This window comes from Puntigrus tetrazona, chromosome 5, assembly GCF_018831695.1.
Source record: "Puntigrus tetrazona isolate hp1 chromosome 5, ASM1883169v1, whole genome shotgun sequence".
In the NCBI taxonomy this organism is placed as follows: Eukaryota; Metazoa; Chordata; class Actinopteri; order Cypriniformes; family Cyprinidae; genus Puntigrus; species Puntigrus tetrazona.
Genome location: NC_056703.1, coordinates 3877781 through 3903116, shown reverse-complemented (window position 1 = coordinate 3903116; position 25336 = coordinate 3877781). Strand labels below are relative to the sequence as shown.

At 37.7% G+C, this 25336-nt stretch overlaps 1 protein-coding gene across 1 annotated transcript; it reads left to right on the top strand.

Annotated features, from left to right (window-relative positions):
* Nucleotides 1-4538: 4538 nt before the first annotated feature.
* On the top strand, nt 4539-24467 carry piwil2 (piwi-like RNA-mediated gene silencing 2). The gene is made up of 18 exons (XM_043240840.1): nt 4539-4672; nt 4719-4881; nt 8564-8725; nt 9306-9415; nt 11269-11341; nt 11412-11536; nt 13928-14008; nt 14217-14330; nt 16015-16203; nt 16403-16487; nt 17463-17575; nt 17675-17717; nt 19078-19191; nt 20417-20605; nt 20698-20799; nt 21970-22086; nt 22586-22674; nt 24002-24467. The coding sequence occupies exons 1-18, from the start codon at nt 4539-4541 to the stop codon at nt 24465-24467; spliced, it is 2469 nt and encodes an 822-aa protein (XP_043096775.1).
* The last annotated feature ends 869 nt before the right edge of the window (nt 24468-25336 follow it).

The following is a 25336-nucleotide window of genomic DNA, read 5'->3' as shown; positions in this document are numbered from 1 at the left end:
AGGCTGGTGAGCAAAAAGTGCAAGGGTTCAAACCTGAAAGGAGGCGATTCACGACCACTGACAGAAAAGCTCGTAAACCCGGGCGCTTCAGAAACCGTCCATGATATAAGTGTACTGTAAGTCACTTTGGATAAACCGCCAGCTGAAAATGCTTATAATTTTAGACTTTCCGGAACACAACGCGGAGCTCTAAGAGAACAAAAGCCCTGAAAATTTGAACAATCAAAAGCTATCGGATGAATGCTGACAGCTACGGAGCAAAAAATGAAACACGTCCTGTACTGTTTGTGAATGGCGAGCACTCAGCCTCGTGGAGTTAAGTGGCATGAAAAATGAATCTGTAATGAAGCGGAGGATTGCACAGAATAGGACAGCATGTTCCCAGGCTAATGCGGCCAAAGCGGCTATCATTACCGTCATCTTCGTTGTCATTGTCCAACAGATGGGGCATGTCACCCCCGGGGCCTTACGTTAGTGTCTGAATGCATCATTTCTGTGATCGTTTCTTTGGTTATGAAGTCATAATCCTGCATTATGAATTTAAGTTATATGAATTAGAATGTGTTCATTCTAGATGTAGATGTGTTGTTTTCTTCATTGTAACAGATTTGGAAAAAAAATACCATCACTTGCTGCCCAATGGACGCTTTGCAGCGAATGGGTGCCGTCAGAACGAGAGTCCTAACAGCTGATCACAATAATCCTGTAAATTAATATGTATGAAACAGATCAGTGTCCATATGACAGCTCTTTCCTATTGTCCTCGCACAACACATTTTTTTACTGACATGTTTAGATGAGTCCATTTTTTCCACCAGAGAAAGCATTACGTTATTATTACAAAATAAAAGCTTTTCACTTCAGAGATGTTAACTGATGGACTGGGGTGGTGGGGATTATTACGTTTTTATCAGCTTTTTAGACTCTCATTCTGACGGCACCCATTCGCTGCAGAGCATTGATATGAAGCATTATTTCTCCAATTGTGTTCTGTTAAAGGAACAAACTGCATCTCGGATCGCCTCGGGGTGAGCTCACCTCATCATTTACTCACCCACTTTTTTTCAGCTGTTTAGACTCTCATTCTGACGGCACCCATTCACTGCAAAGCACTGATATAAAGCATTATTTCTCCAATTTTGTTCTGTTAAAGAAACAAACTCATCTGCATCTCGGATCGCCTCGGGGTGAGCTCACCTCATCATTTACTCACCCACATGTTGCTCCAAAACAATATTTCCAGTGCGGACGAAAAGTGACAATGGAAGTCAATGGGAAGCGAAACTATGCGGACTGTTCTTTTAAGCTCATTTCGTGCTTGCTAGAAAGGTCAGCGTGCCAGTTACGGTCCACCATGCCGGTAAAGTAGCGCATGCTATGACCCAAAATAAGTTGGCTTCTGTTTTGGCGTTCAAGGTCAAGCGCGCTAGAAAGATGAAGCAGCTGCTTTGACCCCGCTTCCCTCAAGCCTTATTGGTCAGTTTTCCGGCGCTGATGATGAGTGTCAGCTTTAATTAATATTCATTGCGGTGATTAAGCTCTTGATGGCGGCGATGACTGCTGCTGAAATCACCTCGTTTATATTGAAGGCTGCAATTGGAGTTACTGAGCCTGCGTAAGCGAAAGTCGGTACAGCTGGCCGAGATGTTTGTTTACAAATCTCATATGTGTCGAATTTAATAACATTTGATAAACATAGTGGTTTTTAAGGAGAGAAGGAGATCGAGACATGGCGCAGGCCTGACTTGAACCCGCATCCGGGAGCACCTCATCTTAATTGCAATTTGCATGATTGACATGTAATTTAGCAACTAAATCTCTGGTAGTTTGCTCCTCGTTGAAGAAGTTTGGCGTAAAAATTGTTTTATGTTTGCGGTGTGATCCCGAGAGAAACAGTCCTCGGCCCCAAACGAGCCTTCACACATGAACACAAAAATAGGAAATATGGGATCACTGAATAAATACACTGCAAAATTATTTTGGCCTATCAGTATTTAAGCATTTTAATTAAGTGTGTTATTTTCCACTTTTAGTGTTTAGTTTTGTTTTTGTAATTATTCAATAAAGCAATTTCTGTTCTTCTACATCACCTTCCGATTTATTAAAAATAAATAGCATATCATTTTTTTTGAGCCTTATAGTTTGTTACTTTATACACATTATCCTGAATTTCCCTTTTGTGCATCACCTCAATCTCCAGCCAGAGAACTTCGGCATCGTGTGCAGAGCTGAGTTTCCCTTCCAATAGTTTTGTTCTCTCTGTAGACATTTTAATAATTAATTGAGATGTCTGTCGAGCTCAAAAGACGTGTTTGCGGCTGCATGATTAAACAGTGTTTCAGCGTGTCTCGCGATCATACGGCGGTACAGGGAAATAAAGAAGAAATGTGTCACACAGTCCTCTAAAGGCAGAAGTCAAAAGGCTTTTTGCAGGAGGAGGGTGATGCTTGACTTGACGGGCTTTTTATAACAATACGACACGCTGTAATTTAAGCGTACTGACTGCAAAATCGAACATTAGTTAACTTTTTGGACTCTTTTTGGACAGTGGCAAGAAAATGGGTTCTCGGGCAGTCCTCGGTGGGGGAAAGGGGGGAACACTTTGATGAACCGTTGCATGCAAACCCTGATTTATCCTCACGGTTAAAAGCTTGTGGGAGATGCCGTTCAAAACCAAGCCGGTTTTGCTTCATTAAAGCGAAAGCGAGCCGTCCAGGTGCGAAGGGGTTACAACTTTTTATTTGATTTTTAATGATAATCTCCTGGGCACAGTTGAATTTCGTTCTCTGTAGAGGACATTTGTACATTTCTGTGAGACCGTACGTCAGTTTTTTAAGTGGTGTGTCATAAAGAGGACGTCCTGGGCTTTCAGAGAGGCTAAATTTAGCAGTTTGTCCATGACAGTGCCCTTTCCCGTTTTTTTTGTTTTATAATATCTGACAATATCTCACAAGAAGGAGAGGAAGTATCGATTATCAAATATACATCCCTGAAATGTTTTTGAGAACTTTTAATCAGGGCTGCATTTTTTTTATACAAAATGCATGCATGCATGCAATTCGGCGATTTGTCTGCGCACTTTTAAGCAACCAAACAACCCTTTTCAGGGTGCCGTCAGTCAAATCCATTGCATATGATGAATGCGAATAAATTAAAGTCAGTTTAGCGGCTTCAATCAATCAATCAATCAATCAATTCAATTTTATTTATATAGCACTTTTAACAACACAGGTTGCATCAAAGCAGTGAACGGCATAAAGCAGAAGAATACAATGACAGGGGATGTATAATGACGGCGTGAACAATTTGTTATCAAATGCAGAGAACGGTCTCTGTTATCAATTCGACGGTAGCGCTAGAAGTTGTGTGTCCCCAACAAAGCAAGCCAGAGGAACCAAAACCCCATCCATACAGAATAGAGAAAAAAAACCTTGGGAGAAACCAGACTCAGTTGGGGCTTCCTCCAATCTATTCCATATAAACACTGGGGAAAGCGAGCATACGTTTCATTTATGGACCCTTCAATAAAAATTGGCATAAATGGCATATACCCCAGTCATTTTTTTCTCGGGAGCACCATCCACATTTATTTAGCTTGTCAACAGAATAACGTTACTCTAAAGGGACCATCATTTAAGTATCTGAGCATAAAAGAAACATAGCCTATTTGTCAATATTTGCATATCAGATATAGAAGGAGAAATCTTAACGCTGAATTTAATAATAGACAGTTTTGCTTGTTTTCATTTTAATATGCCTGTGTACATAAAACAAAACCTTCTGATTCATAAAAAAAGAAAAACGTTCTCAAACCGTCCTTTTACTTACTTGTGAATCGTGAATCAGTTCAACCGAATCGTTAAAAAGAATCAGTATTTGTTGAGTTCAGTTCACCCGGCTTTGGAGCGAACGGTTCATCTCTACAGAAGTGTCAGCTACGTTTGCAGGTACGTTTACCTAATTTATGTCCAATTTACGCGTTTAGCCACGCATCGGCCTCATTTGTGTCTAAAATAGTCGAATAAATTGTTTTTGGTTACTGCGCGCGTCTTTCTGTCGAATAATCAGGTGCGCGGAGTTGGCGCGCTGCGCTGTCGCGTTTCGATATTTAAAGGCGAATACGGGTCGGTAATGTTACGTTCCCTTAAAAATAAGAAAAAAGCGATTTAATTTTGATTTGCAAGCCAAGCCAACTCATCTCAGACATTGTTTTAGACGCTTGCCAGGCAGGCACGTGCTCGTGTCCACTTGAGATAAAGATTGGGAATGATTGCAAAAATGACTTTAGCATCGATTACAGCAATGAACATGACATTTTGGGTGCTTCCGCTTGCATGTATTCCAGAGATCCAGTAATTCACAGTGACCTATTAATTGATTGATTGTGTTTAGTTTAACCTCTTGGAAGATGGACAGACACGTCTAGAAAACCTTCATCGATCTCTGTGCTTTGTTTTTTTTGTCAGTTGCATTGAAGTGCAGCGGAGGAAGAAATGGATCCGAAGCGACCCCCTTTCCGGGGCCCCAGGGTCACCCGCATGCCGTGGATGCCGTCTGCAGGAGATCAGGGCCGTCGCCCGACCAGCCCTCATTGGGACGAGCCAGAGGTCTGGTTCTGCCTAAAGATGAACCTCTTCCCGGACAGTAGAGTACCTGGAGAAGTGCCTGTACGGTTTGGGGCGCCATCACTGTAAGACAGCCTGCGGTGGCGTTTCTAGAGGTGTGCGATTACCGACGGACGCCGGAGGTTTCGGAAGAGCCCGAGGGTTTCTGCTGCCCGGTTTTGGGATGGGCAGAGGGGGCTCCTGTGGGGCCTGTGCCTCGCCGGACATCAAAAAAGCAGGCGTCGCACGGGAGAAGAGGCCTGTGCTGCAAACAGAGGTGACTCAGCGATTGCTCAGGTAAATGCCGGACACGTTTTGTGTGATTTTAAAGGGAGAAATCACTTTTATGCATGTTTGAGTTTTGGTGTGCGTCTAAACAGTGTGTCAACACGAAATGCTTTATTTGATACTAAATTAAATTTATTTAGCTCATTTTTTCTTCTTGATCGCTCTTTAATGATTCAATTTAAATGCTATTATTTAAATAGCATACCAGTTTTCTGGCATTAAACCAATTAACATCTATTTATTAACAAAACATTATATTTTTTATATTGTTGTTTCTCACATTTATTTACAAATTCTGTGATTTAATTAATTTAAATGCACAAACCGCCTAATGTATTAAAAAGTCATTTTACAATTAATGTTTTTTCTTTTCTTTTTCTCAGAAATGCTGTTTTAATAAATTTTTCTGGCATAAAATATTTCTTTTAATCAAATAAAAGTTAACCACGCCTTGCACTACAGCACAATATTAATTTGTATGGCTGTATTATTATTATTATTGTTATTATTATTTTAAGCCAATAAACCTTTAAAATAAACAGTTTGCTGAACGTTTGTGCAGCATCATGAAGGAATTCAATCACTTTTTGAAATGCAAAGCGCATCAGTAAAGCTGAAAATCATCACAATGGCATATTAAGCTGTTTCTGGTACTCTACTGAAGTCAATTATTACTCTATTCATGACATCTGTGAACCAAGCTGTTCTTATGTGCTTCAAACATCAGCAGATAATGAGCTGCTCGCGTGAAAAACACAGTGCCCTGCTTCGAAATGAATCACGCAGCATTGGATTGCATGCATTTGAATGAGTCTCGCCGAATTCGGGAAGCGAGGCTTTATTGCTTTTACGCAGTCGGATGAGCAGCGTTTGATTTAGCATTAGGTTTATGCAAAAGTCTCGTGCTTGGCTTTCTTTTAGATTGCGGCTCCTGGGCCGGGGTCATCGCTGATGTCCATGTTCAGGGGCCTGGGCATTGAACCGGGAAAGACATGGGGGAGAGGAGCCACGCCTGTTGGTATGTGAGAGAAAAAAGTGAAAAGTAGAATTTTCTTGCTTCGTTGTGTACGTGTGTCTTTAGGTTTTCAGGAGTGACTTTAAAATCACCCCAAAATTTAAGTCCTTTCATCATGTACTCTTTTGACCCAGCCAGTCAAACTCCAGAAAGGTAGTGCATTTTTTTAAATGTATTGTGTATTCTTTCTTTATTTACGGTTTGAGAGAAATGGGTTCCGAATATATATTTTTCATATAAAAGCCAATTCCTATTTATCGGGGAACCCTAAACATGTTTCTACAAAAAAATGAAGCAGCTCAATTGTTTTCAAAATTGGTGATAATAATAATGATAATAATAATAATAACTTTTGAGCATCAAATTAGTACAATGGAATAATCATGTGACACTGAAAACTGGAGTAATGATGAATAAAGTTCTGTTTTTATTTATTATATTTTATATTTAAAAATATATTATATTTTTATATTTTATAATTATTTTATATTATATATTTTTAAATATAGCAATTCAAAAAAGTAATTTAATGTTTTTATTTATATTATATTTAAAAAAAAATATATTATTATATTTTATTATTGTTTTATATATTTTCTAAATATAGCCAATTCAAAAAAGTTATTTTATGTTGCATTTCAAAATATTACAGTTTTGCTGTAGTTTTAGATCAAATTAATGCAGCCTTGGTGAGCATAAGAGACTTTTTTGTTGTTTTTTTACATAAAAATAACCGTGACCAACCCCAAACCATTAAAAAGGTGGTGAACATTTACCTGGTTATCCATCCATCCATCCATCCGTCCATCCATCCATCCATCCATCCATCCATCCATCCATCCATCCATCCATCCATCATCCATCCATCCATCCATCCATCCATCCATCCATCCATCCATCCATCCATCCATCCATCCATCCATCCATCCATCCATCCATCCATCCATCCAACACTTATCATAAGGAGCAGGATCTGTACTGTACCACATGTCTTAGTCAACCCTGCTGTATACCGCATTTAATCAAACTCATAACTGTTTTATTATTCATGTCAGCGCTGGCTTGATTGGAGTGGGCATTAAATTGTGCGCCATCATTTTTGTATCCTTGGCAACACCAACAAAAATGAATAGTCGCCACTTAGACGTGCAATTTAATGCTGAAGACGGCAGGAAGGTCAAGTAGCTAATAATGAAAACAAACTTAATCTGCAATGTAAATACAAATGATGAACATAAGCCCATTAATCTTCTATTTAAGAGCTTTTTGCTCCGTAAGGACTTAAACAGTGCTTGAAATAGTCCTTGGCGTCTGAAGCGGTGACCTTTCTTTGTCTTATGCGCAACTCTCGGGAGCCGCTGTTTTTCTCGGGCCGCACTTGCCCGACTTGCTTTAAAAAAGATATTTTTTCAACACAAACTTGACATTTTAAACTTTACCAGCCCTGTAATCACCTGTGGCCCATTGTCACGGTTCTGGGATTAATTATATATTTGCCCCAATAGCAATATTAATGTCAGAACCATAAAAATATAGCGTCTGTGGACGTTTCATCATAGTGATGGTATGATGTTTTTTATTTCTTTATGTCTTTATTTCTTGATTGATTGATTCATACTTCTAGCAACCAAGAAGTGTCTATTCAATTGAATATTCCCCTGATATTTCCATGTGTTTCATTATTTTCGATTCGATGCATTCGGCCAGTGTTAAGCCTCACCAAAATGTCCTCACCGTCTGCATAAAATGCATGCCTCAAATAAATATTTAAACAGTTCCTCTTTTAAAGCTTGAAATTTGATTAAATCTTTTTTTTTTATTTTAAGACTCTAGTCTACAGGTTGTTGATATTCGGTGTAATAAATGAATTTGCATGACGGTATCGCGTTCACGGCCCTAGTCGGTACAGTTAGATGTGCTTTTGTGCTACTTCATGTCTTTCTATCCATATTTTGCATTCAGATCATCTCCTGCCGTTGAGTTATGCTATTTTTCTGTCCCTAATCAGGACGGGGGGCAGCAGGCGACTTGGGGACGGACGTCCAGTCGAAGCCGACCGCTCTGACTCCGGAAAGGGAAGAATCGGGCTTAGAAGAATCCTTTAGGTGTTGCTCCTTAATGCAGCTTCTTGGATTTGCTAAGTCTGTGCATGTTTTTCGTTTGCACGCGGAGAGCATCAAGTAATAACTCACCCCAAAGTAAAGTTAAAACTTACTTCTGGAAGATCGTTCGTGCATAGCAGCTCAAATCTGTGTGTTTTTTAGATCTTCTGCTAACTATAAGTAACTACATGTCAACTAATTCTCATTAATTTGCAACTACATGTCTACGAACTCTCAGAGGAGAGTGTTAGGGTTAGTAGAAAGAGTTTACATACGTTTGTTGTTGTTGAGGATGTAGTATATATTGTGGACTCTTCAAAATAAAGGGTTAATAGTTATTTAGCAGACACTCATGCACTAAAACTGACTGCTAGCTGACATGTAGCTGCGATATGTTGTTGGTATAATGTCCAAAGTAGACTCAAAATAAAGGGTTACCTCTTTTTGGAGCTTATCTTTTGCTTCACAATTGAATTTTCTTTTATGTTTTTGGTCGAGCATTTTTGGGTGGGACTGAAATTCATCAGAATGACTTTTGCTTTGTGTGTTTGCAGTTTCCTGGCAGAGGATTTGTTGGCGTAGGCGAGCCGTTGCCTCATATAGGGGTAGTTCTCCCGGTGCGGCCCAGGTCGTCCTTCCAGTCCGCTGCCCCCGTCTCTGAAGAAGCACCGGTTCCTCCAGGAACGCCTCCGAAAGTTGAAGTGAAAATTGAGACAGTGAAGTATGAATTCGCTTTTTCCCGTTTGTCGTTTTTAAAAATATCTTTTCAAGCGGGTTTTGAAGAAATTAATACTGAGCAAGTACACGTAAAATTGATCAAAAGTTACAGAAAAGGCATCTTTAATATCTTACAGAATATTTAAATTGGAAATAAATGCTGTTTTTTTTTACGGTATGCGTTTAAAAATTCTGAAAAAATATATTATACATTTATATAATATATTATAATATATATTACTAATATATTAAGCAGCACAACTGTTTTCAACAATATTGTTTCTTAAGCAGCAAATAAGCATATTACAATATTTAAGGATCATGTGGCGCTGAAGACTGGAGTAATGCCATAATGTCATTCAATTGAATGCTAAACCGAAAAGCAGTATTAATAATAATATTTCACAATGTCTTTAATTAAAAGATATTAAAGTTGCGGTGTGCATTATATGCATTGTAGTTGAGTTACAATTCTGTCTGATCAGCAAATGATTTGTTTCGTTGGTGCCGTTTACCTTTTATTAAAGACAGTACAGGCCAAGTACAGGCTAATGTTTTTCTTTTACAATGTTTTTACAGGAGCCTCTGCAGAAAACCGGAACAAAAGGCAGTCCTGTATCCATCGGGTCAAACTACATCCCCATCTGCTGCAAAAATGAAGCTGTGTTTCAGTACCATGTTACTTTCACGTGAGTCTTAAAAATATACTTTAGGTGGCTGCCGTGTCGGATTGACTGTATATGACTGTGTTTTTATCAAGTAGCGGCTTAATTTAAACATCACACTCACTGAAGGGCACTCATAATTTATCCCATTGGAAACATTTACTCATTTATCCAAAGCGACTTACCAATGAATGCAATCAAAACCCAAACGGGAAATAATGTGCGAGTGCTGTGGCAAGTCTCGTTTAGCTTAACGCAGCCAGGGTTTTTTATAATAAATAAAAAGAAAACAAGTAGATGGAATAGAAAAAGAATAGAAACGCTAGTGTTAGAGAGTCATTTTATAATAGATTGATTATTTATCTTTTTTTTTTGCCGAGTGTTTAAACCCTTCAGCGCTCGTGTGCTCTTCTGGAGATGGCACACACACACACACACACACACACACACACACACACACACACACACACACACACACATGTAGTCGCTTGCAGTGTGTGTTTTTTCTGCGCTTCAGGAGATCGCTTCCACCGCACGGCGCTGAATTAAATGCGACATTATTTGCAGTAAATATGAAGATGCATTGACACGAAAACGCAGTGGTAACGCCATAAATGTCTATAATTCAAGCCTACCGTGTTTCACAGTCAACGCATATGGCTTTTTGGCTAGGTTTAAAGGGAAAGAGCACTTTTATACAAACGAGGCAATAATATATGGCGCTCCCGGGCGTTTTGCTGGCAATAAAGATTGAAATGTCAGTAAAGATGGCTGTCTCTGTGAATGATACGTTGGTCATAATGTAAGAAAAGTCATTTTAATGGTTTCCCAACTTAATTTATAAATTTAGATAGTAAAACGCATCGGATAACGTGTTGCTTTGCTCATATTTTTTGTTTAAACTTGTATTTGTACTTGTTTTACTGTAGGCCTACAGTGTAAAAAAAAAATCTCATAATGCTGGAAAGGCATTTTGGTGACTATGTTTGTGTTTGAAATCAAAGTAATGGAGCAAAATCTCGTGTTTGTGGTAAATAGCCAACGTTTAGGTGAGATAAATAGCCCTCTCAAATTAAAAAAAATTCCCTAAGAGGTTACAAGCGTCACCTAAGAGGATAATCGATTTTCTGAAATGAAATTCAGGCTCTTAATAAACGCTTAAAATTCCCGATTGAAGTATCATTATAAATAAAAAAAGCTTTAATAAGGTCTTTAATCGGAGATCGGCCTCAGAAATCCTGATTGGAGCACACGCTATTAAAAACATGAGAAAGCTTTCAGGACATGGTTTCTGCATTCCAACCTAGATATATCCTCCCACCAAGAACCAAGAGTAAAGAAACCAAAAATATGAAGAAATTTCAATGCTTCAAGAGTATTTGTGGCGATTTGAAATCTGGAAGCCTAACCTGTCAGGTTCAGAGTTCATGAAAAGAACCATTTCCAAACCTGAAGTGATTTTCTTACTTGGAATATGTATAACTATATGTGTTTTAACTAGCCGCAAAAAGCTGAATAATCATTCCAAACCTACTGATGAGTCAATAGCGTGTCGATGATTAATTGTTCTAATAATCTTTAGATGAATGCGTCCCTAATGGTAGAATGGAAACCGAAATAAACTTCGGTGTTGGCTCAAACCAAAAATAATATTGCTCAATAATGGCTGAAGACATATTAGTGTCCCTTTACACATGCATTTTTAATGGGAGCATGTCATCTGTTAGAATAAAGTAGATTGTGTCTTTATATAACAGCCTAATAATTATAATTAGTCGCATTTTTTTTTGAGAAGAGCGTGATTAATGGCATTAACGACCAGCTATTGGGTTTCAGGCCGAACATTGAGTCTCTGAGTATGCGCCGGTATGATGAAGGAGCACCGGTCTGACGGGGGAGGTGGTGGCCTTTGATGGATCCATCCTCTATCTGCCGAAACGTCTTGAAGAGGTTTGCGCGCACATCAGATGTCGTTTTTCACTTTAAGCACCCCTAATTACCCAAGCTTACTCTGCGACAGGTTGTTCATCTTAAAGCCGAGAGGAAAACCGACAATCAAGAGATCGACATTAAGATCCAGCTGACGAAGATTCTGCCGCCCAGCTCTGATCTGTGCATCCCGTTCTACAACGTGGTCCTAAGGAGGTGCGTGTTCGGTAATAAGGGCGTGCATGGTACGAGGATCCTCAAGACGCCGATCGCGGTTTTTTCACTTTGGCTCTTTCGCGGTTCAAAAGCTAACGCGCTCGCGTTCGTTAATGGTTTGAAATGTATTACGTAGACATCATGTAATTCCCACAATTCAAAGGATTCAGCTGCGAAAACAGGTTTTGAAGGAGAACGAGTGTAAACTACGACAACGGAGGTCATTTACGTTGCCGTTAAAAAAATCAGAAGTCGACGAGATTTTTTTATGATATATAATATTAGCATTTTTAAAAAAGTATATAAAATAATAAAATAAAAAAAAAAATTATATTCATAAAAATATAAAATAAATGGAGTAAATCAAGCGCGTGTGAATTAAAAAAATTATATTCCATTTTTATTTGAAGTTTGAAGGAAGCATAGTTTTTTTGGGTTGATCTGAAATTCGAGCGATGCGACGATTAGAGACTAAACTGTACAGAAATTTAAATATGCGCGCTAATACGCATTATACTCCTAGTCACATAATACTGATGTTGTTCACGTTTAATAATTTGAGAATAAAGCATAATAATAATTTGATATGAGCTTATTATTAATGTAATGCATTATCCCTATGCGTTATATATCTGTTATATAAAATAAATAAATAAAATAATGGTTTCTTTTCTTTATAAGAAGTTTCTTTCAAGTAAAGAATATTTTATATAATTTTATGCACAAGCATTTATTTTATTACTGCTTTATTTAATACTCCCATTTTGCATTTTTGCATTGTAATCTTTGGCATGAAATGGCCCTTAAAGCTGACGTGGCAATGAACTTGAATCAAGTCAAGGCTCTTGTAAGACAAACCTCTTAGCAGCCGTGTGGCTCGGCGTGATGTCCTGGAGTCTATCTGAAGTCAAGCATGTTTGAAATCTACGATTAACTGCGGCCTCGCCGGGGAACGATGGCCAGGAGTGGAAACACGCTCCTGCGCCTGCCTGCGTCCGCTGGAGATCGGAGACGGGGGTCATCGAGCAATTTTGGGAAATTAAATAAGCGTGATCGCATTACAGGCCGCGTGACGTAACAACACGACGAGGAAAGAAGAAAGCGGTATTACGGGTTCAGTACAAGTTGAGCCGATGTGTCAGAATGCCGGTTGCCACAAAAAAAGTGAGGTTACTTACAATAGAAAACAAAGGGGAGAGTTTAGAGTATAAATCCAGGAATATGATGCTTTTGATTTTACAAACGCTCTTATAATACTGCTTTAAATTGTTGTTCAAACATGTTGTCATGGCAGAAAAGCTGTACAATTTATGCTGCTGAACTGAATATATAAATATATATATATATATATATATATATATATATATATATATCTCATAATAAAATCATGTTAATGCCTGTGTTTATACATTGGCCTCATTTGCGACACATTCATTCTGTAGTTTTTTCTTCTTTTTTGTATTACTTAACTAGTCTAAAAATGATCTTTTTTTTCCCATTTTTATTTTTCTATTTTCACTTCATTTTAATTGCCAATGTTTTTATGCTTTTTTTTTTTTTTGCATACTTTTAAGTTTTAGTACGTTTTCAGCTTTGATTTATTTCAGTTCAAGCGATATGTCAAGTTTTTCAATCTTTTTCAGATTGCATTCCAATTAACAAACGTTTTTTTATGGTTTTATACTGTATACTTGTACTCTTACTTTTTTCCTCTTTTTCATATTAATTGCAATTTATTTATTTTTTTTAAAGGAATGGAATTTTTACTCTTTACCATTTCTGTATCTCTTTAGCTTTTAGTTGCAGTGACGTTTCTGTTGAAACGTACACTTGAGCTTAATTTATTTTGGTTCATTGGCATTTCAAGTTTTTTTGTTTTTTCTATATTTTATTCTAGCTCCGTTTTCATTAACAAGCAAATTTAATGGCTTCACTTAACCGTAACAAAAATTTACAAAGGCTTTAACTTAATATTTCGAAACAAGATTTAAACGTTAAAGCCTTAAATGTAAAACATTTTACATTTTTAAATTGAAATGTAAAAATTAACCTTTAGTGTCTTAAATAAGATCGCGTCGCGGTCACGTTTGTAATAATTCTCAAGGACTACTGTAAACCATTAGACAATTCATGGGCGTTATTAAAGCAAACATTCAGTAAGGTATTGGTAAACCGTGCCAGCGTGAGCTTGCTGCTGTAGTTAAGCCGTTCACTTACACACCACGTGAGCATGCGGTGCCAAACGGGTCATATTGTTGAGCCCTGCGGAGTATTGCTCCACTTTTTCTGTGCATAGGAGAGACGTCTGAGCTCTAATGGCTTGTTGACAGTCAGCTCTGACATCTCTGACTTTTCCTGCTGCTTTCCTCTCATTCTTTCTCTCCGCTCTAGAGTGATGAAATTACTGGGGCTGAAGCTGGTGGGCAGAAACCATTACGACCCCAACGCCGTTGTGATTCTCGGCAAACACAGGTATTTTGCGCTGACCTGATTGTCTGTGATTGCAATCCAGCCGAAATCGCCGCTTCGTTTGGCTTCACAGCGAATAAATCTAGACTCAAGCTTCTGTATTTTTACACCCTGACCTGTGATTACGGGCACGCGCTCGAACCGTTTCGCCGGCGCTCGCGATAACGCTTCGCATATCGATCGTGGCGGTTTGCGTTTGTGTGTCCGGCAGGCTTCAGGTGTGGCCTGGATACTCCACCAGCATCAAGCACACCGATGGAGGCCTCTACCTCGTCGTGGACGTCTCGCATAAGGTGCTGCGAAACGACTCGGTGCTCGATGTCATGTGAGTTTCGGTCGCAATCGATCATCCCGATTGTTTTTTGTCAGCTGCATGCTTCGTTCCACACTGTTCGGTCCGGATAAAAAGAAAATCAGCATTTTTTGGTTTAAATAAAAAGGTTTGTTTTTAGATTATTAACGTAAAAATTATTCTAGAGCAGCGTTACGCTTGTTCGCCTTGTTCGTTGAAATTGTAAGTTGTCTTATTATTATAATAATAGCCAATGAACGGATGGTAGCACTATAGAATAGGAAAAGTTTCAAACAATAAATTCTTAATTAGCTGCTTTTTAATAGTAAGGTAGTTAGGGATTGGGGATGAAGAATAAGGCGTTAATATGTGCTTAATTGACCAGTCGCGAAGAGCTTGATTGACAGGCGATCTGACCAATCAGAACGCGTGTATTATGTGTCGCCCTTACGGTCTCCATAGAAATCCATGTTAAAACTGTAGAGAATCTGTCATGTCCGGCCGTGTGCATGGATTTCAGCCCTGAAGTACTCTTAAATAATAAAATAACCTGTTAAAATTAGTGTTTTTTAATCATTTTGTGAGCAAAACCCCGTGATCATCACCCCCCGATCGCCACTGCGGCGCCCTGAAGTAATAAAACCACTTTTAAAACCATTTTCATAGGTTTCGTGTTATAATGTTGGCTCTGAAAGTATGTAAATGCGCTTATGCCCTCATACCTTTATATGTCCCTTCTAGCCTTAACCCCAAATCAGACAGAAGATAAGATTATCTTAATAAAATACTTTGACGCTCATTCATTTTCATTTCGTGCTTCATGTAAATACGAAAAGACGATCGCAGCGATCACGACACCATTAAAGAGCCGCAAAGCGGTATTTATAGTTTGAGTTTATGTAAATATGGCACAATTTAAAAGCTGAGAGACGGACCGTTTTAACATCAGAAGCAGCCTGACATGTCTTCTCTTTCGGTGTGTTGTCAGACCCTAAAATCAAGTATATATTAGTAAAAATAAATTCTATTTTTAATTAACGCACTAAAAACTTGACCGAATTCTAGCAGCGTTGAAACGTTTTGCTTGCTTTGGAAGTGCATCAATGTAAAGCAGATTAATTTTACCTAAACGTTATGCATATAATGCTCTTCTCGAAGAAATGTGTAACACTTGTTCACGATTAACCACGACTTTTCCCTCAATAATTGTTAATTTGCTGCTAATTAATAGTTTTTAAGGTAGTTGTTAAGGTGGGATTAGGGATAATGCATTAATATGTGCTTAATTGGCACGAATAAGTGTTACCAAGTAATGCATCTCAATTAGTTTATTGTGTGTCGTTCTCCTTTTGCCATCAGGTGGCTTTTGGTGCTAAAATGGTCTAAAAATGATCAACAGATGTAGTTGCATTTCAGTTAAGATGTTGCCTTAGCCCTTCATTGTAATGAGAGTTAGCAATTTCTGTTGATAAGTGTTTGAGATCAAACGGGACAAAATTAAGCAGAGCTCAACTTTACGAAAATAAGCAGCATCCCATTGCTCTTGCTGGGGATGGACGCGCAGACAGCAGAATGCATCTCATTGTATAAGAACGCATCTGTATAAAATAGTTTGAAATGCACGATAGATTTAGGCTAAAGCCAGTATGCCAAAATCAGTGCATTGACGTAATTTGCTCAACCTTGATGTCTCCGAATAACCGTTTCTCTGCCGTAGGAATCTGATTTACCAGGGAAGCCGTGAGAGCTTTCAGGACGAGTGCACGAAGGAGTTTGTGGGCTCGATCGTCATCACGCGCTATAACAACCGCACTTACCGTATCGACGACATCGAGTGGTCCAAGTCTCCCAAAGACACCTTCACCTTGGCTGATGGGACCGTCACCACGTTTGTGGATTACTACAGGTTCATCTGCTATACGGAGAAGCCACTGATTTAAGAGCTGGATGCATGTAAAAGGCGTAACAGCTGGCATAATCTTGGTTTTATACGACGCGCATGACGTTGCCAAAGCTCTTTTCAATGGAAGAGACAGTTACATGCTACAAATTAGGGTTTTATTGTTTGCTTTGTCAGTTTTCCGATTAGCTTTTTATACGCACAGGAAGAACTATGGCATCGCCGTAAAGGAGCTGGACCAACCGCTGCTCATCCATCGTCCCAAAGAGAGGTCCAGACCTGGAGGAAAGGTGATGTTAAACATGCTTTGGTTTATTAAAAAGCTTTAAAATGACAGCTTGTGTGTTGTTCAGTTGTGCTTCGGATGGCATGGGCTTGACTTAAATTACATTCAGTGCTGTCATCTAGTGATGTTTTTGGATACTGCGCTTTAACAGCGGTTCATTTGACCTGGTTAAATCTGGTAGATAAAGTGAGCTACATCACACGTCTGAGAGACGTAACCGCCATATACGCTACCACTTAAAAGACTGGAGGTGGTAAGATTGAGTTTTTAATTTTTTTTTCCAAGAGAAATGAATCCTTGCGTTCAGCGTTGAATTGATCGGAAGTGACAGTAAATGCATGTAAAAAGATTTCTGTTTCTGTGTCTGTAAAGACACTTCTTTTGGAGGTTCAGTTCATCGGAGTATCCTGAAAAGAACAATCGCGAAAATATAACTTCTTGTAACGTTGACGGTAACAAAAACGCGCTCCTTAAAATTGGCCTAAATTGGCTCGTTGGAACGATTTCTGACCAAATTGCATTTTATAAATATACTGAAACAATAATGCATTATGAATAAAGTTAATGCAGCTTTGGTGAGCAGAAGCGGCTTCTTTCAAAGCATTCCCTGTATCCAGTTTTTGATTTTGATATTTATAGATAAGCATGTATAATTATAAATGTTATGGATGTATGTTTACGGAGTTATCCACTATTTTGTAAAAGGGGTCGAAATGACAACAGGGTGGTCAGAAATACGTTAAAAAGATGGCAGCGTCATGTTATTTTTAGTTTTCAGTGGACAGAAACCAAATGTGGGTCACGTACAGTTACTTTTCCTTTAAAGAAGAATATCTGAATAACAAATCATGTTGAAATGTTGGTTTTTTTTTGTGTGCATTGTACAAACCTGTCTTGAGTGACAAATGCAGTATTATCACTAGGAGGCGCGTTTAGGATGTTCGGTACTAAGATGCGAATTTGATCCGATTCGTAACAGGTCATGACGGGTGAAATCCTGCTGCTCCCGGAGCTCTCCTTCATGACCGGCATCCCCGAGAAGATGAGGAAGGACTTCAGAGCCATGAGGGTACAAATCAGCGACAGGGTCGGGTGCGTGAACGCGTTATCCGTCAGGGGTGACCGTGCACATCTCTTTGTTTTTTTGGCAGCAACCGCCTCAGAGCTGCTGTTATCCGTCTTGTGTTTCAGGATCTGGCTGTGCACATCGGCGTCAGCCGAGCAGATTCTAGTGGTGAGCCTCAAGCAGCTGCTGCACAACATCAACAGCAGTAACTCGTGTTAAGCGCTTCTCAGAGCTTCTGTGTCGCTGAAATAAATTCAAATCAAATTAAAAAATTCAGCCAGAAATTTTTTAGTGGTGAGAATGGATAATACGGACCTGCTATAGTCAGTATCCATACTAGAAATAAGTTCCCCTTATATATATATATATATTACATACACAGGGCTTCACATATTTTATATATTATATATAATATATATTCTATGTATCTGAAATAAATTCAAATATATAATTATATAATATTTATTTGTTGTGAAACATGCATTTCAAAAATGCTTTTACAATTAAAATGTGTGTGTGTGTATATATATATAAAGCGTTCAAAACCTTGCAATGGGTATTATTAAAAAGGGTTCATATTTTGGTTTTGGTAGGCCCCAAAAACAGGTGGACATGCATGCAACGTAAAAAAACTCAAAAAGAACTACATACGATATGCTCAGCGATTCATTCTTCCAAAGCTCTCCTTTGCGTGACTCTAATCTGCTGCGATTGGTCCGATTCGTCTCAAGTTCATGTTGATTCGTTTCATTTGACTGTCCCAAAGTAGCACCTAGCGGCAAAGAATGAATTAGCATTTTCATTCAGAGCGAAGTGATTCTTTCATGACATCAACATGAAACGGCTTAAGATTCGTTTTGGAAACGACTCGCTTCAATGATTCAGAGTTGACTCTCTCTTTTTTTTTCTTTTTCCTTTTTTTTCTTTGAAAGACAATAACGTTGCACACGGTGCACTTTCAGATTTAAAACTTTAGAGATGTGTTAAACACTGCACGAAGGCTCATTTTCTTTCCGTTTTACAAAAGTAAAGCACATAACTGAGACTGATATACGTCCAATGTCAACTTCAAAATGACAATTGCTCATTTTAACTCCTATTATACTGCATCTAGATATATTATAATGCATTTCTCTGTGTAGTTTATATATTCTTGTACAGCACTGTATATCAGTTATCAATAATTGTAAAAGTCAGCTATGTATATAGCATTATATATATTTATATTTATATATATATATATTTATATTTATAGAAAGAAAAAAAATTATATATATATATATATATATATATATATATATATATATATATATATATATATATATATATATATATATATATATATATTTTTTTTTTTTTTTTTTTTTAATTATTATTATTGTTAGAGCTGTTTTGAAGAATCACTAATATTGGCACATATGTATCACTGCATGCGTTGTTCACCTTTTTAATGAATTGCAATTGAACTGGTTCTGGTACGTTGGTGTGTCTGTAGATAACATGAATAACTTTTTTTGTTTCTCCACAGACTCAAGGAAGAACTCTGCCCAACGAGACCATCTGCTTGCATTCAGCTTCTTTTGTGACGTCTCCGGCGGTAGACTGGTCCAGAGAGGTGGTTCGAGACCCCTCTATCAGCACCGTGAGTCAGATCTCTGAGTCGCTGTACATATGAGACTGATCGGAGGAGGCTTTCGAAGGCTGGAGGTCTCGCACCTCAGGAAGAAAACGGCCTTGTTTGGCTTGAGTGAAAGAAACGTGTTGATCGAATTCACACGTTTTGTTCGAGGCGCATCGCACGCTGGCATTAAACGGGCCATGAAAAGCTCTATTTTATGTTTCTTGAGGTGCGCTAATCTGGATTCACGTTCGCGAAAGTGAACATGCAAAACGTAATGCAATATTTGCAATTGCATTTGGATTGTCACTATTTATGCGTCCACAGATGAAAACGCAATTGAAAATACAATTCCATTTGAAAATGGTCCAGAAAAAAAATTAAAAAATTAAATTAAATTAAAAATTAAATTAAAAAAAAAAATAAATAAATAAATATATATATATATATATATATATATATATATATATATATATATATATATATATATAAAAATATATATATATATATATATATATATATATATATATTATTATTTATTTATTTATTTTTTTTTTTTATTTTTTTTTTTAGTAATAAAAATAGACCTAAGCAAACACTAGACCTTAAGGACAGAGAGACAATGATAATTATTTCAAATAAAATATCAAAAACAAGTAATCATACTGTTATATTGAACAAAACTGTCAAAATGCATAGTGTAAAAACAATATAACCATAGCTTATCTAGATTTATGCATTTTATCAAATGGGTTTTGAAACTTAGTGTTTTTTAGTAAATTAACCTTGTACATGTGAAAATATGATTGATTGTCCATTTCAATTTCACTGAATAAAATGACTCCTGGGTTAATTTTAGTGAATAAAAATATACAGCTGATAAAAAACAAAATGAGTCTTACGAATGAGTCTAAGCTGCAAAAAGATGATCATTATACTGTTTAAAAAACTACAGAAGAGTCAAGTTTTAAAAAATATCAAAACTCTTTGGTCCTTTTAAAACGCGATGCTAATGGTCTAATCGGATTCAATGATTTATGCTAAGCTATGCTAAAAGTGCTACCGCCAGACCCGGAGATCGGCTGAACGGATTCAAAAACTGTAAAACTCAACTTATTAACTCTGTAGCGGTTGAAGAATGAGCCCATTTCCAAAAAAAGTGTTCCTTTAAGAGAATTGAAAGCCCTGATCTGGTTCTTGTGTAGTTCTTCGGCTCTCCTGTATCTGTCTCCTGCTTGCTCTCGGTCAGGTTCCTCTGAACTGCTGGGCTGTTTTCTATCCCCGGCGGGCGACCGATCAGGCAGAGGAGCTGGTGACTACTTTTACTAAGGTGGCCGGACCAATGGGCATCAAAATTGAGCGGCCCATCCGCGTGGAGCTACGGGACGATCGAACAGAGACCTTCATCAAGAGCATTCACTCTCAACTCACCAGCGAGGTGAGGAGCTTTCGAACGTTTACCATTCTCTCGAAGAGCCGCGGTTGTCTAAATACCGTAGTTTATAATGTATTGTCTGTCCTGGTTTTCAGCCCCGTGTGCAGCTGGTCGTGTGCATTATGACCGGAAACAGAGACGACCTGTACAGCGCCATCAAGAAGCTCTGCTGCATCCAGAGTCCTGTACCTTCACAGGTTTCATGAAACCCAGCACTTTGCATTTCATTATGTGCATTTCACTTATATAACAGAGCACACACACACACACACACACACACACACACACACACACACACACACACACACACACGCACACTACTGTTCAAAGGTTTTTAAATGTCTTTGGAAGTAGTATCTTATACCCACCAGGGCAATATTTAAATAATTTTGTAATAGTGTAATAGTTCTAAAATATATATATATATATATATATATATATATATATATATATTTATATATATATATATATATATATATATATATACATAATATATATATATAGAAATTTTTTTAATATATATATATATATTTATAATATATATATATATATTTTATATATATATATAAATATATATATATATATATATTTTAATATACTATTATGTTAATAATAATAATATATATATTATTATTATGTTTATTATTTGTTGCAAACAGCTCTGCTTAATACTTTGTGAATATAAAAGAACAGCATTTATTTGAAGTGGATTTTTTTACGTTATGTGTTTACTCTTAATTTTTTTCCAGCTAGGATGCATTTAAACAAAACTGAATTTCCTTTAGATTTTCAAATTATTTAAATGTTTTTCCTGAAAGATAATACCTCTCGACCACTTAATTTTTACTCAAATTTAATTAGCATTATTATTTATTTATTTATTTATTTTGCGATTAATTGCATCCAAAATAGGTTTTTATTTACATATACTTGTTTGAACTGAACTGTGTATATAAAGACGCACATGTACAGTATATAATTAAAATATATTTATATTCATAGAATTGATATGAAATATAAATATTTAATATATAAACATTTTTCTTAAATATATGTATGTGTGTGCCTCCTACATATACATAGCAAATATGCACAGTACACATACACAAAAACTTTTATTTTTTGACAGCACTATATATGTTTAAAGCGTCAGTTGAACCATTTAATTACTCACCCTCATGTTCTTCTAAACACACAAAACCTTTGTTAAACACAAATTATTGCACAGTGCCACTACCTTAGTGAGGACATTGTTAAAATAAGAATTTTCATTTTTGTGTGGACTATTCCTTTTAATAGCTGAGGTTTTTTTTGTCCTGCGTGCTTGCGGCGAGCACCATGTGTTTATATTAGGCTCTTATTCCCAGGCCATCAACGTTCGGACCATCTCTCAGCCACAGAAGCTCCGCAGCATCGCTCAGAAGATCCTTCTGCAGATTAACTGCAAGCTGGGAGGAGAGCTGTGGACGGTGAACGTTCCTCTGGTGAGTGTGTGCTAATCAGACCTTTTTCCTCACGGGGATCCCTGGAGATATCGTACCGCATCTCACTCTTGATTAAAAAAAGCTCAAGTAAATATGGAGTATAAGAAATGAAGCTGAAAAAGCACATTGCACGGTGAGAAGTGATAGACAATAGCTAGGTGGGATCCATTTTGGTGCTCAAGCTATATATTTATTTCTAGGTTCACATCGTTGCTTTTAACTCCAAACTCATTAATAGTTTTGAGCTGGTGGGAGAGCTTTCAAACAGCATTTATGTTCAAATGTGTTTAAATAACCTGTTTTCCAAACCTTAATAATATTTAATAGATATTTAATAGCCTGTAATAGATTGAATATGGTGTAATGCATGATAAAGAGAGACTTAATGCATTGTTCCTTCTGAATGGTGCTGAGGTTGGGTCATTGAGGCACATAAATATGAGCAAATGGTATCGAATAAAAGGATAACTTCTAACCGTGTAACTTTTGATTTGAACAGAAATATCTGATGGTGATTGGGGTGGATGTTCACCATGATGTAAGCAAGAAAAGCAGATCTGTCATGGGCTTTGTGGCAAGTCTCAACAGGTAAAACCTCGCGAAACAAAAAGGGTGCATTTATTTCATCGATAATTATTTAATTTAAAAATAGATATTTTTTTTAAAGTTTCAAATGATTAACCTTTATCAGGATTCTTCGATTAAAGATTAAAGATATTTTTAAATATCTTTTTTTTGTAATTCCTACTGAACAATGCGTTCTTGCTGAATTGTATTTTTTTTATTTATTTATTTTTTTAATTAATACTTTTGTAACAGCAGTATTATAAACGTTTGCAAACATTATGCAACACAGGAACTAATTCGTTTAAATGAACAATGTCAAAAGATTTACAGATAATTTGTTTCTGTTCGTAGTCCCTGTGCAACATTTAGTCTGTATTTAATATTATATAAAGTAATTAAATTATATAAATATTAAATTTATTTTATTTTAAGTATATAGATTTTTCAACAACAAAAAAAAAATTCTGGGAATATTTTCTGGAAATTTTCCATCAATACGTTCCATATTTGATGCTTATTAGTAGTTATGTTTAGGTACTGGGAAGGACGAAAGATGTAGAATAAATGTGAGCTTAACTAGTACTAATAAATGGCTAATATTATAGTAATATGCATGCTTATTAGCGATTAGTTACCATTTTTCCTAGTTTTATTGTACGTGCATTGATCGAGTTAAATTGAATGCGTTCTTGCTAAACGAACTGCTCAGATTAATTATCAGCTGCTTATTTATTAAAAGCTGCAGTGAAATTATTGTGTGCATCTGAGTGTAACAATTCATCAAGAAAGAAAACGCCTATGATAGGTCATGTCCACCTTATTTTTCAATTCGGAAGTTAGCCGTTTCCTGGTAATGGGTTTGACTTCCGGTTCGTAAGCCAAAATAACAGGAGTAACAAAGTGCAGTAAACGGTAAAACTACTTTGTGTTCGTAATTAAGATGATGCATCCAAACTATTATATGATAAGACCCACTAGTTCGCATTAACAAGAAGCAGAACTAGTAAAAAATAGGTGGACGTGGATGAGGCCGAAAGCAAGACAAAAAATGGCCGTGCATACATCGGTTGTGATTGGATTTTGAGAAGTGGGCGTTGCACTTAAAATCGAATGCGAGACTGAAGTGAAATTTCCATTGTGAGGTCAGAAAGTAAATAAAGTTTTACATGCATGGATGAGCTGGTCACCAAAGCATCTATGACAAGCGGTTAAAAAAATAGATGTGGTTCGTTTTCATTTTTTAGCTGACATCTGTTTCGCCAATTTAAGCTAGCTTCCCCAACAGTTCGAATACTATTGTTCTGCTTGCATGCATTCGATTTGAGCCCTAACCCTGTGTCTATTGTAGCATGCTGACCAAGTGGTACTCCAGGGTTACCTTCCAGATGCCTCACGAGGAGATAATCAACGGCTTCAGGGTCTGTCTGCTGGCGGCCCTGCAGAAATACTACGAGGTATTTCTATCAACTGGTCAATCGATTCGGTTAAAAGCCACAGGGCGCGTTTCAGCCATTTCTCGCCGACAGGTGAACCACACCTTCCCCGAGAAGATCGTCATCTATCGCGACGGCGTGTCTGACGGACAGCTCAAGACGGTGGAGCTTTACGAGATCCCTCAGGTCCTGAAGTGCTTCGAGACCATCCCGAACTACGATCCGAAGCTGGCTTTCATCGTGGTGCAGAAGAGGATCAGCACCACCCTGTACTCCTGCGGATCTGACCAGTTCGGCACGCCCTCGCCGGGAACCGTCCTGGACCACACCGTCACCAACAGAGACTGGTCGGTGTCCAAGAGCCGGCTTCAGAGCGACTGAGGCTCGCTTTCATAGACTAAGACAGGATTAGTTCAATGAGGACATTTAAAGGATTAGTGCAATTTCCTGAAGATGTTTAGGTATTTCTATCTTCTGGCTAGCGATTGAGGTACTTGATGAAAACATTTGAGGATTTAAATGTGACCGTTTTTCGTAAATGACCAATCGTTAAATTAGATAAGGCTCTTATTCGTCGTCTGGTAACGTTTATAGACCTAATTTTGGAGTCCGTTGAAGTTGAATCCTGGAATCTTTTCACTGAAAAGCTTCATTTCTTTCCGACTTAAGTACGTAAACGGACGTGGGGTGAGTGAAATGAAAGTCAACCGATCCTTTTAAGTAACTTTTAGCGACGCGCCTTAGGAAGGAGCATTGCTCGTGCGCATCTTGAGACGAAACGAAGATCTGGTTTCTTCCAGATTTCATTTTAGTATAGGACTAGGCTCGAGCCTCGCCTGTGAAACCGGGGGAATGTGCGCTAAGCTTTGCCCGAAACCGGATCTAGCCCAGTGCGTTAGGTAATAAAGGGAAAATTAAAAAGTGGTGTATGAATTGTTTCTGTTCTCTTCAGGGTGGACTTCTACCTGATGGCACATTCGATTCGACAGGGCTGTGGGCTGCCCACTCATTACATAGCAGTGTACAACACGGCGAACCTCACCCCTGACCACCTACAGAGGTTTGCTCTAACACTACCGATTTAAAGAAACCTAGTGTGTAACAACTAGCATATTAACTCTTTCCTCGCCGCACACATACGCAGGTTTTCGTATACACCAGGGGGCGCTGTCACGCACGTCCCGAACGAGTCTTGAACGCTTCCAGGAAGCGCAGAAACAAGCGATCTCGTATGCATGCGTACGAACAAA